The sequence below is a fragment of the Heliangelus exortis genome, chromosome 13 (genome assembly GCF_036169615.1).
Source record: "Heliangelus exortis chromosome 13, bHelExo1.hap1, whole genome shotgun sequence".
In the NCBI taxonomy this organism is placed as follows: Eukaryota; Metazoa; Chordata; class Aves; order Apodiformes; family Trochilidae; genus Heliangelus; species Heliangelus exortis.
Window position 1 is genome coordinate 14,051,164 of NC_092434.1, and position 12,798 is coordinate 14,063,961.

General features: G+C 40.4%; 1 protein-coding gene across 3 annotated transcripts in view; it reads left to right on the forward strand.

Moving 5' to 3' along the window:
- The window catches only part of FTO (FTO alpha-ketoglutarate dependent dioxygenase), a 220,233-nt gene that overhangs the window by 24,952 nt on the left and 182,483 nt on the right, over positions 1–12,798 (forward strand). For all 3 annotated transcript variants that reach the window (XM_071756935.1, XM_071756936.1, XM_071756937.1), the window contains exon 2: positions 10,883–10,960. In XM_071756935.1, the coding sequence (XP_071613036.1) occupies positions 10,883–10,960 (78 nt within the window). The remainder of the gene's footprint in view (positions 1–10,882; positions 10,961–12,798) is intronic.

Consider the following 12,798-nt stretch of genomic DNA (forward strand, 5'->3'; position numbering starts at 1 on the left):
ATGTAAAAATTATTACCAAGTTTAAGAATAGGAATTAATAATTGGATAATAATTAGATGTTTAACAGTAACCAAAAGTGCATCTTTTTCCTTGTCCCTTGTCCCTTCTTTCCGACTTCTAGAGCAAGATGCAATAGAAAATCAGCGATCTAAGGCAGCGTGTTCTTTAGTGCTAAAGCAAGAGGAGGGGTTTCCATCAACACGTCCTCTCTTTGCCTTTTTTTGGCCAAGCTTGCGGCTTCTCTCCCGCTCTGCCGGACTCCCGGGACCTCTGGGTGGGTTCAGGGCCGCCAGCGGAGGGCGCTGGGACACCGCGGGCAGCAGCGGAGCAGCCGCCCGGGGTGGGAAGTGTCAGGGAGCTTGTTTTATTGTGGAAGGGCAGAGTGTAATGTATTCATCTCCATCCCAGGCAGGCATTTCATGCCCCGGAACATGCCCTCTCACAGCTCCGGCCTGTTGACTCCGTTTCGGTGGTGTAATAATTAGCAGGGTTCTCACTAACCCGGTGCTTCCCAACACCTCCGTGTTTTTGTACGTGATGGATTGTGCATTCTGTGAGTAAAGTTAAGCGGGTCACAGCCTAAGCCCTGTACAACACAGCTATTTTCTGCACGATAGTTTTGAATAGATACATATTAACTCCTGTTTAGTCCCTGTGGTGTGTAATGCAAACAAATTTGAGTCGTTTTTTAATAGGCTATTGAAAACCTGTAAGCACAGAAGAATTTAATTGAAAGGAAAGAAAGTGAAGGAGGAGCTATAGGAATTAGAGGACACTGTCTTGTAACAGCAGCCTCCTTCAGAAGCCTGATGTGGTGCTTGATGGAGTTTGATACAGATACTGTACTTTGTTCTAGAGGAAGAGCTCTGACATGCATGGTAAAGGTGATGTCCTGGTGTTGAAATGGTTACTCTGCTTAGTATGAAAATATGGGAAGGCTGAGTTAGACATCTTCTTTTTAGCAGTTTGTCAGCAGGAGATGAGGATTGGTCCTGATGGAAATGACAATAAAAGGTTCTTTGGAAAGCATCCCTGTCTTGTTTTTTCTAAATGTAGTGGCGAGGACAGTAGAGTTAAGGGTTCCCAAGTTACTAGGTGAAGGTAATCTTTATTTAAACACCTAAGTAAGAATCTAATGAAATTTCTATATAATAAATTAATCCAAATAACAATCATGTGAGGCATTTGTCATATGGGAGCTCAGGTCTGCATGGAGGCCATCAGACCTTGGTCACTTCTGATTTGTGGGTATTGCAGTATAGTTAGTGTTAAATGTTGGTGATAAGCTCTTGCAGTTTTCTGATATTGTTTAATTTTAAAATCTTTCCTTCCAACATGTTTCTTATCCTAAATTGCTGCTCTTTTTCTTTTTTATTTTTTTTTTCCTTTTGTTGTTTTCACTTTGCCCTTCTTGAATTCTAGCTACCACTGAAGCAATTCCATTGTAGAAGGGGAAATAATACAGCATGTTAAGCCAGCAAGTAAGAACAAAGGTGGCTCTGGCAGCTTTTCCTTAATGTCAGTTCTTTGCCCTCAGCCTCCCTTATTAATGCATCTGAGCTGCTGTCACTCAGATGGTTTTAACACAGACACATGTACTATGTGTCAAAAAGGGTGGCCTAGATTTTTGAATTTCAGGTTGAGAATACCCCAACATATTAAACCAGTGTGTCAAATATAAAATGGTTGACTCCAGTCCTTGCAGGCATTCTGAAGGAAACAATTTATTTATTCTTGTCTTTGACATATGCTCTGAGGAAGCCAGGGAGTTTAGAATTTTAAGGTGTCTGCAATACTTTTATTTGGGCAGAGACTGGCCAGAGTGCCTTGAATTTTATGGTAGTTCAGTCAGGTCATTGTCAAGTTGTGCTTCCACTATTAGGATGTGCTTACAGAGTTACAGCTTGCACTTTTTGCTCCTGAATACTCTTGTACAAATGCTGATACATGTGTTAAATTTATCTATGTTATAATCTGTAATTTTTATATCCTTGAAAATTACTTGTTAAAATGATGCAGCTCTGTTAACACTGTACACATGTAGTTTTGAAAATATCTCATTGGTTTGGCTGTTTTGGAAATACACTGACAATTTGGATGTTGTCAAACTTGTAATGATGATAGTAAATCAGTGACACTTTAAATTGTTTTGGGGAGAGGAGAGGGAGTTGCACAGTGCTTCTGCTCCAAGTGTCCTCCAGTCTGAGAAGTGTTTGAAGGAAAATTGGTATTTATCATGTTCTTGAAAAACACAAGTTACAGAGATTGAAGAGCAGAATTAGGAAGCGGGGTGCTGCAGCTGAAGCTTTGGAGACCTAGCACACCCCTTTCTCCTGTGTGTTCTGTCTGCAGGGATTTTGATAATCGTGGCATATATTCAGAATTGTCTTGGAAATACCTCCTTTAAACTTTCTAAAACTTCCATCAGCTCTGTATCTGGTAAAATGTGCTAACACAAAACAAGAGTGTTCCTGGAATTCCTTTCATTTTATCTTTAAGGCTTCGAAACATGTTCTTTCATTCTGAAGTGAAGAATACTTAAATGATAAAATACAGTGTCTTGTAAAGGTCTTCAAATTTCCCCAAGTTTGTAAGTGGTTTTTATACATTCAAAGTGCTTATTGTGCTAATAAAATATCTGGAAAGTAATTTAGTTCTGCAAAAGATACCGAGAGTCAATAATTTTGTAATGGCCTACGAAGATGTTAAAATGCTATGTAACGGGCATGACAGTTCCAGGATGTGAAATTTAATGCTCTAACTCCTTATTGATCTTCCTTGTAGATGACTGCATGGCACAAGCATTTGCACTTAACACCTGCTCTTTCTACATTAGCACTGTCTTCAGAAGTGTTACCAGGGGGACTTCAAAACCCCACTTGAAGTTAAACTTTAGTATTTAAGGAAATATCTATATTTTTTCAAGTATGCATTTTATTATTGCGGGGAAGAGAGGTGGTGGAGTTGCTCTTTATGTGAGAGAGCAACTAGAATGTGTTGAGTTTTGTGCAGGGGCTGATGAGGGGCAAGTTGAAAGTCTGTGGGTAAGAATTAAGGGGCAGGCTGGTGTGGGCGATACAGTTGTGGGGGTCTACTACAGACCTCCTGATCAAGGCGAGGAGGTTGATGAGGCCTTCTACAGGCAGCTGAAAGCAGCCTCGCAACTTCAGTCCCTAGTCCTCATGGGAGATTTTAACTACCCCGATATCTGCTGGTTGACTCACACAGCCAGCTTTTCACAGTCTAGGAGGTTCCTCCAGTGCATTGATGATAACTTCTTAATGCAAATGGTGGACAAGCCGACTAGAAGAGGAGCGCTGCTGGATCTTGTACTAACCAACAAGGAGGGCCTTGTTGAAGCAGTGGCGGTCAATGGCAGCCTTGGCTGCAGTGATCATGAGATGGTAGAGTTCAGGATCCTGTGTGGAAGGAACAGAATACCCAGTAGGACCAGAACCCTGGACTTCCACAGGGCAAACTTTGGCCTCCTCAATCGACTGTTAAGAGAAATCCCATGGGACAAGGTGTTAGAAGATAAAGGGGCTCAAGATAGCTGGTCAATACTCAAGAACCACTATTTGCAAGCACAGGATCAGAGCATCCCTATGGTTAGGAAATCTAGTAAGGGAGCTAGGAGACCAGCATGGTTAAAAAAGGAACTGCTGGGAAAACTTAAGTGGAAAAGGAAAATCTACAGATCATGGAAGGGGGGGCTGGTCACTTGGGAGGAATATAGGACTGTTGTCAGAGGATGTAGGGAGGCAATTAGGAAAGCTAAGGCCTCCTTGGAACTTAACCTTGCAAGTCGGGTTAAGGATAATAGAAAGGGCTTTTTCAAATACATAGCCAGCAAAACTAACACTAGAGGCAATATTGGCCCACTAAGGAATGAGCTGGGAGCCCTGGTGACAGAGGATATAAAGAAGGCAGAGGTGCTGAACGCCTTCTTTGCCTCTGTCTTTACTCCTGCAGGGTTTCCGCATGAGCCCCAGATTCATTTAACCCCAGAAGTAGTCAAGATAGATGAAGAGTTTGACATAGTAGATGAGGATTGGGTTAGGGATCAGCTGAGTAATCTGGACATCCATAAGTCGATGGGTCCAGATGGAATGCATCCAAGGGTGCTGAGGGAGCTGGCGGAGGTCATTGCTAGGCCACTCTCCATCATCTTCAATAAGTCATGGGTAACAGGAGAGGTGCCTGAGGACTGGAGGATAGCAAATGTCACTCCAGTCTACAAGAAGGGCAAGAAGGAGGACCCGGGTAACTATAGACCGGTCAGCCTCACCTCCATCCCTGGAAAGGTGATGGAACAACTTGTTCTTGTCACTATCTCCAGGCATATCAAGGACATGGGAGTCATCAAGAGCAGTCAGCATGGTTTTATCAAGGGTAAATCATGTTTGACTAACCTCATAGCCTTCTATGAGGAAATTACTAGGTGGATAGATGATGGAAGAGCGGTAGATGTGGTTTATCTTGATTTCAGTAAAGCATTTGACACCGTCTCTCACAGCATCCTTGTAGATAAGTTGATCAAGTATGGGTTTGGTGATCAGGTAGTGAGGTGGGTCAGGAACTGGTTGAAAGGAAGGAGTCAGAGAGTTGTAGTCAATGGGGCAGAATCTGGTTGGAGGGGCGTGACTAGTGGAGTCCCTCAGGGGTCGGTACTGGGACCGGTGTTGTTCAATATATTCATCAACGACTTGGATGAGGGTATAGAATGTACCCTCAGCAAGTTTGCTGATGACACTAAGCTGGGAGGAGTGGCTGACACACCAGAAGGCTGTGCTGCCATTCAGAGAGACTTAGACAGGCTGGAGAGTTGGGCAGGGAGGAACAAGATGAAATTCAACAAGGGGAAGTGTAGAGTTTTGCATTTGGGGAAGAACAACACGATGTCCCAGTATAGGTTGGGGGCTGACCTGCTGGAGAGCAGTGTAGGTGAAAGAGACCTGGGGGTCCTGGTAGACAAGAGGATGACCATGAGCCAGCAATGTGCCCTTGTGGCCAAGAAGGCCAATGGCATCCTGGGGTGCATTAGAAAGGGTGTGGTTAGTAGGTCAAGAGAGGTTCTCCTCCCCCTCTATTCTGCATTGGTGAGGCCGCACCTGGAGTATTGTGTCCAGTTCTGGGCCCCTCAGTTCAAGAAGGACAGGGAAGTGCTTGAAAGAGTCCAGCGCAGAGCTACTGAGATGATTAAGGGAGTGGAGCATCTCCCTTATGAGGAAAGGCTGAGGGAGCTGGGTCTCTTTAGTTTGGAGAAAAGGAGACTGAGGGGTGACCTCATCAATGTTTTCAAATATGTAAGGGGTGAGTGTCAGGGAGATGGAGCTAGGCTTTTCTCTATGGTGACCAGTGATAGGACAAGGGGTAATGGGTGTAAGTTGGAGCATAGGAGGTTCAAGTTGAATATCAGAAAGAATTTTTTTACTGTAAGGGTGACAGAGCCCTGGAACAGGCTGCCCAGGGGGGTTGTGGAGTCTCCTTCACTGGAGACATTCAAAACCCGCCTGGACACGTTCCTAGGCGATGTACTCTAGGTGGCCCTGCTCTGGCAGGGGGGGTTGGACTAGATGATCTTTCGAGGTCCCTTCCAACCCCTAGGATTCTATGATTCTATGATTCTATGATTTTTATTTTCACTTTAGTTTTGACTGCTGTTTCTTCTGGGTCACGTTTTAATGCTTAAAATTTTACACCTTTCCCCCCCTTCAAGTAATCTTATTACACACTGTGTGCTTCCACTGCTATCCATCAAAATACACGTAGACCAGACATCCTTAAAGGTTCATTTATTTTCTGGAAATGATGAAAACCTACTAATTGTGTATTTAATCTTGCAGGTGGTTCCAAAAACCTCCAATAGTGTGACCTACTTATATGTTTATGTCTGAAAGTTCTCTGTCTACATCTACAGAAGTTAGAAGACTTTCAAAAAAGTTGTGATTCTGCATCTCAAGCTGTGTCAAACCTTGGTTTTTCATCCTGGAGGTCCCTCTGGATGTAGGTCAGTGAGTTAGCTCTTGTGACACAGATGAGATCCTAAACCCCAGTGAAGGTTGTACATTTCCAAATTGCAGATGTGCAACACTTCTGGTGGTTCTTAACAGTTCTTTGTGTTTCCTTGGGTCATTCAAGCAGAAACAGCACCATTTAGTCTATTTCCCATTTATATGCATTAGTATGCAGCTCCTAAGGGTTCTACAGCTTTAGTGCCCTACATCCTGGTAAAAAACTTCAATATGCATTACACAGCATCAGGAACTCCTTAGTGGCATTAGAGCATGAGAGGTCTGCAGGCAGCAATGTCAAATGTGTTCTTATTTCCCCATTAACCCTTGTTATAATCTCTGGTTTTATTTGTTTTTAATCTTTATAGAATCTTTCACATTAATGGTGTGGTGCTTAGTATTTCACAGCTGGATAAACCCACTTAGTTTCTTGGGACCAACCTATGTGTAGGGGTGTTCTTTGCCATATCCTGAACCATCACTTACTGGTGGCAGTCCCTAAGGTTTCTCTCTGCTGACTCATTGGGGCTGAGCTGGTTAAGAGTTCCTTCATTTGAAATATGTAGTTGCTCAGCAACTAGTGGCTATTTTTCAGTGGAACTGTGCAAATAATGGCACAAAGAAATGGCCCAGTACCCTTATTTATTGCTTGAGATTCAGAAACACATTGATATAAGGGTATCCATTGGTTTGAGTGGTTTTTTAGGTGCATGTAAGCTCTCCTGTCTGTGTGTATAAGAGGAATTGCAAAGAACTGGAGATCTAATTGAAACTTCATCATGGTTTGTGAGCAAAGTTTGAATGTTCTTACTTCTCACCTGTAAACAGCTGATCCTTTCAGCAACTGGAGCTGCTCAGAGAAGATGCACAAATAGGCAGTGAAAGAAATGAATGATGGTGTAAAAGTGTGTACAGTGGTTGTAGTAGTTTATTGACAGGTATATTGAGAAGGCACGGGGGCATTTTGTCAGCAAGAATTGGCTGTATTTTAGATTATTTATAATTTCAACTTTTTATTATGATTGCTTCAAGTGCTAATCCATGTGTGATGAATCTACACTCAGCTGGGTGAGAACATTGCTGGTTCTGTCCCATTAACATCCACTGACCAAAGGAACAATGTTCCTGTAGGTTAAAACAACAATTAAGGGGCCTCAACACATCAAGGCAGGGAGAGAGGGGATACTTTTAGCTAAGACATTTTTCACACATTGCTAAGATGCTGCAGTGCATAAATTAACTCTTATTTCAGTTACATCAGCCAAGTATGTTCTGCATATGCATGACTGCTCTGTGTGTGTGTTTGTGTACCAAAATCTGAGCGTGTTGATTCATGAGAAAGGGTAAGAGAGGTTGAAATTAGGAGGCAAAGGCAAACAGGACCTTTGCAGGAAAGAGTATCAGTCTCCTAGGCATCAATTGCAAATACTGATTTTAGCCCTGAGCCCTTTGCATTACAGTAGATTGTTCATTTTGCAGTTTTTTCTTGACCTGATCACTTGAACTGCATCTACTACTTCTGTAAATGGACTGCTTTGTTCAGGGGGAGAGGGAGGTGCACAATGGTTATATTAAATAACCAGCATGCTTTTGTATTAAATAACCAACATACTTAATTCTAGAATACTTGTGAAATGCAGTTGTGGGCTAATAAATACTGTTAGAGTCACAGATAATTTTAATAGCTTTTGGTAAGACTTGAGTGTAATGAAGGATAGCCTGGAAATACAACTTTCAGTGGTGCTGTAAAATCAGCTGGTCTTTTAAGATCTTTTCATGAGTGAAGTTGGCAGAAATAATCTGAAGGAAATAATTTCTGATATCTAATACATATGATAATGGAGAAATAAAAGCTGTAGTAGTACATATAGAGTATATTTTTTATTACTTTAGGTTCACTTCTGACATAACTGGTTTTAGTGAGCCACTTGAATGATCTTGGTTGCTATGAAGTTTTAATAACTCACACGTGGAAAGCCTGGTAGTTTAACCAAATATCAACTTGAAAATCACATTCCTGCCCTAGGTAACTATCCTAAAGTTGTTGTTTTGTGGTTTTTTAAACTTTTTTTCGACTGAAAACATCTGAAAGAATGTTGGGAGATAAAGGTTGTGGAAGTTCCTGTAAAGTGGTGGCTTTTTTCTATATGGGTCTTAGTATTGCATCACAAAATCTTTACTTATGTGATGTATTTCATCTTCCTCCCTCATTAAGTCACTGATCTCTCAATTCAGAGCTCTGTCCTTTTTCTTGCTTCATGACTTGAAAGAAATCCACATTTTACTGTAGTTAATTAAAAAAAAAATCAAAAAACAACCACACAACAAAATGAACAGATAAAAAGAATGAAAGAAACACAGGCTTTAATGATCTAATGTGCATTCTTATGAGGGGAAGAAGCTAAAAGACAGGAGGAATTTTGGGAAAATCAAAAGTTTGCATCTGAACTTGTGATTCAGATCTTTCTTTCAAGACAATATGCATTTTCACAGTACCTTGCTAAACCTGGTAGCATTTTGGAAAACCCATGACTGTTGGAAAAAACATTATTGAAGATGGAGATTATATTTCCTTCTGCTTTGAACAGAGTCACTCTTTGTAGGAGCTGGCCCAAGAAAGTTCTGCAAGCACACTGGGTTGCATTGAAGACAGAAAGACCTAAGTGTCTGTGTTACTGGTTCTGGTCTTGAGTCAGTCTTCTCAGAAGTGTAGGAACTGTAGCAGGCAGTCAGCAAAACATTTTAGGATGAAAAAATTTGCCACTATTTTGAGAACTTAAAGGAATTAAGGCAGAAGGGCTTTTGTTGGCCAAGTAAAGATGATGTTTCAAAGCAAATAAGCCTTCTTTCTGCACTCTTGACTGTAGCAGTATAGTATTTCTTCCTTTAGCCCCGAGAAGATTATTTATTAGATATCAGATCTAGACCTGATAGGTAGAATTCAACTTGCATAAAATGTTCCACTTTATTTTATGTCTCTTTCTGTAAGATTGCTGGGGATAGAGGGAAGTAAAAATGAAAATCTTTTCCAGTCTTGGCTTTATAAAAAAAAATAAATCACTGGACTGATGAAATAAAAGCAACATTAGGTGGGACCTTATGTCACAGTAGTGTATTAGAAAATTCAATTATTTTGCAGGAAGAGTGGATATGAGTGCACAGAATGGTTTTGCTGGTTATGATGTTTTCTTGTCTTAAAGGTTGATGGAAGAGTCCAGCCAGTTCTCAGCCACGTATAGAGTACTGGAAATGGTTGTTCCCTTGTGTGATGTGTATATGAAGTATTTGTCAATAGTAAATTGTTAAAAGAAAGCAAGAAGCTAATGACATGCTCAGTTCTTGTTTGAATTGTCGTCTTATATGTATCTTTTCCATGGCATGTGGTGAGTCTTGTGCTTCATTCTTTGTAATGCTGTGGTGAAAGTAAGTAAGAAATGGCAGATACAAAGGTTGTTTGCATCTCCTCAGAGCTTGGGAATGTGCCTGTTTTTGCTGTTTCTGATACTCATTCCAGTTCTTCTGGTCAAATGTAGCAGCTACACAGCAGCCTGCAAAGGAAGATGTTTGCAGACACTTTGATCTTTCTGGAGGCCCTGGTACAGCACTCTCATGGTTTCTTGAGCAGTGCAAAGTGCATGATGATATTTTAGGGGTGGTTCATCTAATATTGTCCTTTATGAATTTGCATTGCTGATGTAAGTACCAGAACCATATTGGCTTTTAAAGTGTAAGGAGCATAATACTGGTACTTGAGTAAAATGTTACACTGTTCATAATTTTTTGAAAGATCCAGGTCAGATTGAGAGAAGTGCTTTAAAAGGTGCCTGATACCTTGAAATAAAGGCCAAATAAAATATTTCTTTATGGGTTTATGTGTTGGAAGAGCATAGAAAGAATGCTCATGCAACAGGGCTTAGGCTTACACAGCATCCAGCTGGTGTAGCCAGATCTTCAGGTATGCTGTTGGTGGGGGGTTTTATGGTTTTTTTCTGTTTGTTTGCTTGGTTTTTTACTTTTTGGAGGTATTTGTGAGTAGCTTGATGCTTTTGACATCTGTGTGACAGCTTCTTGCATAAGAGATGAGCAGTGTGTTATACCACCCAGCTGTGTGTATTAGTCTGTACATCAAGCTGAAGAGAGGCACTTAGCCAGATCTGACAATCAAATGTGAGCTTGTACTGCCTATACACAAGAGTGCATTTTAATGTTCTGTGCTTTTTACCAAGAGGCTGGTACTTGACAGAGATATTGTCAGAATCTCTCTTCTTATCACTTTTTTTTTTTCCTACAGATGAGCTCATGTTGAAATACATTAATTTTTTTTCTGCAGTCTAATATGATTCATCTTACAGATAACAAAGCCAGTCTGATGTTTTCAGTGATTGCATGTAATAAAATTGCAGGAAGCTTTTTTGTAACAGAGAAGTGTTAGCGTGTCAGGATATGCAGCAAATCAGCATGGCATTTTCTGCTGTCTTAATCTGAAGTTGCAATAGGCTGGATTTCAGCAATGGCTTCATGTCAACATCCCAATAGCCCATTCCTAAAGAAAACTTGAAACCTGAAGGCATTGTTGGTTCCTACGTTTCAGTGCTGTGTTTCTCAGCCTCACTAAGAGTTGGTAATCAGCAGAGTGTGAGTGTGGAGATGGCTGAGAACAACCTGCTTTTATTTTACTTTGACTGATATGTTTTTTCCTTATTTAATTTTCCAGAATAGAAGGTAGAAAGAGAAATAATTGCATGTAAATATGCAAAATGAAGTAAAAAGACATGTTTGTCTTTTTAATACAACTAATTTTATAATTGGCTGTTTATATCTTGGTTTTCAGTCTAATTTTCTGTTTCAATTTTACTCCTCCAAAACAGAAAAAAAAGCTGCTTGAACAACTTGGGGAGAACAGACTTCCATATATGACACCAGCAGATGCTGATTTCCATCACTTGGTAATGTATTTCTTTTAACTGTTTAACTTGTTTTTAACTGAAATGGCTGTTTGTACTAAACAACAAATAAACAAATAAATCTCTCTTGAAAGAGGCACTGTAAAATCTGAAATAAAAGCAGTGTCCCAAAAGCTGATAAAGTTGATGTACTTCAGGTGGTACTGAAGCTGCAAAAAGTCAGAAGAAATGGTGGCAAGGTTTATAGATAAACTAAAATTTATTATGGGCCATCATTGTTTTTAGAATAGACATCCTTTTATGCTCCTCTTTAATGGAAACAAATGTCCCTTTAAAGCTGCCTCAGTGTTGTAGGATAACCAAGTGTTATGATGCAAATATCTGTTTTCATACCATAGCAAATGTGCACACTGATTTACAGCCTGCTTTGTGCTTTCTAAAGGCTCATTTTCTGGATTTTAAGATTTATTTCCTGAAAGGCAGGTTTGAATCTGTCTTAGAAGTAGATGATACAAGTAGAGATGTTGGGAATTGTGCCAGGAGGAGCCCACAGGTGGATCATAGGTCAATGTGGTGCTTGAGTGCTGATGGCTTTTATTTGTTTTCTTTTTTTTAAAAAGCACTTTGTACATAAGCTGATATGTTAGTGAAATTTTGATGGATCAGTTTTGTGCATCTGTGTGCTCTTACCCTGTTACCTAATGCCTTCAGATTTCAGCTTATCTTAATTTTTTTCATACAAAATGGTCTCTATCTACCTTTTCCCCATGCTAGCAACTGATTTTTGGAGAAAAGAAAACAGGTGTGGTGGGTCCTTTGGAGCTCCACATGTGCTAATTGATACCTGATAGGCTCACATTGCAGCCATTCCCTTACCAAGGGCACTGGTTTGCGTACATTTCTTTTATTTATCTATTAATTTTAATGAAATACATAGGAATTTATTCTGTTTAAGAACTGAGTCTTTAGCCTTTGTCGAGTTTGCCAAACAGTCTCAGCAGTAGTTAAAACAGATTTACATGCAATCAATGCAAGGTGTGATTATGTGGTTCTCACTTCCTTAGAAAACCAGATTAACAAAATAAAATTATCCAAGCCTTCCTGGAGTGGGAAGCAGCATTTTGCATACAAAGCAAAGTGCTGCAGATTAGCAGCATTATGCCTTGCTGGGAGTTGCTGCCTTTACACCCTGCTGGATTCTGAACTCCAGCTGAACACCAGAGTTTGTAAGGTCAGAGGGGGATAGGAGGAAAAAGGATATTACAGGTGGGGAGATGGGAAGAAAAGTAACTTGGTGAATTTTCTTCTATCTCAAAGGGGAACTTTTATGTAAAATAGAAGGCTTAAGTGGCTGTGAGAAAAAGGAGGACCAGAATGTCAAGAACTATTTTGAAGACAGAGGTGCAGTATGGCAGAGTTTTGGTCCTTTTTAAAAGTTTACATTTTCATTTGTTATTTTTGCAAAAAACAATTGTTGTTATTTGAAACTATTTTAGTTTATCATGTAGCCCTTTAGAATTCAGTACATTAGAATGAGACAGAAAGGTCTTTGCAACCAAGGCAATCCCCAACCACTACATCCCCCACCAGTCCTTCCCTGTTTGTGCACAGGAGGTGTAGCAGGGCACCTCCTCCAGTTCATCAAGGGAGCTTTATATATTTTTTTGATTTCTGCCAGAGTCCTCACTTTTATTTTTTTTTAAATTTGCTCTGGTGATAGTCTCTGATTGCACACCACTGGTACATACCCACAGTTTGTGCAATATGTTGTAATGAGAAAATCAAGTAACAAATACTGGCATCTGTTCCTTCACCATGCTCTTGACTGCCCTGGTTTGAGAAAAAATATTTGGGAAACCACCAGCAGCTGCCAGGCTGTT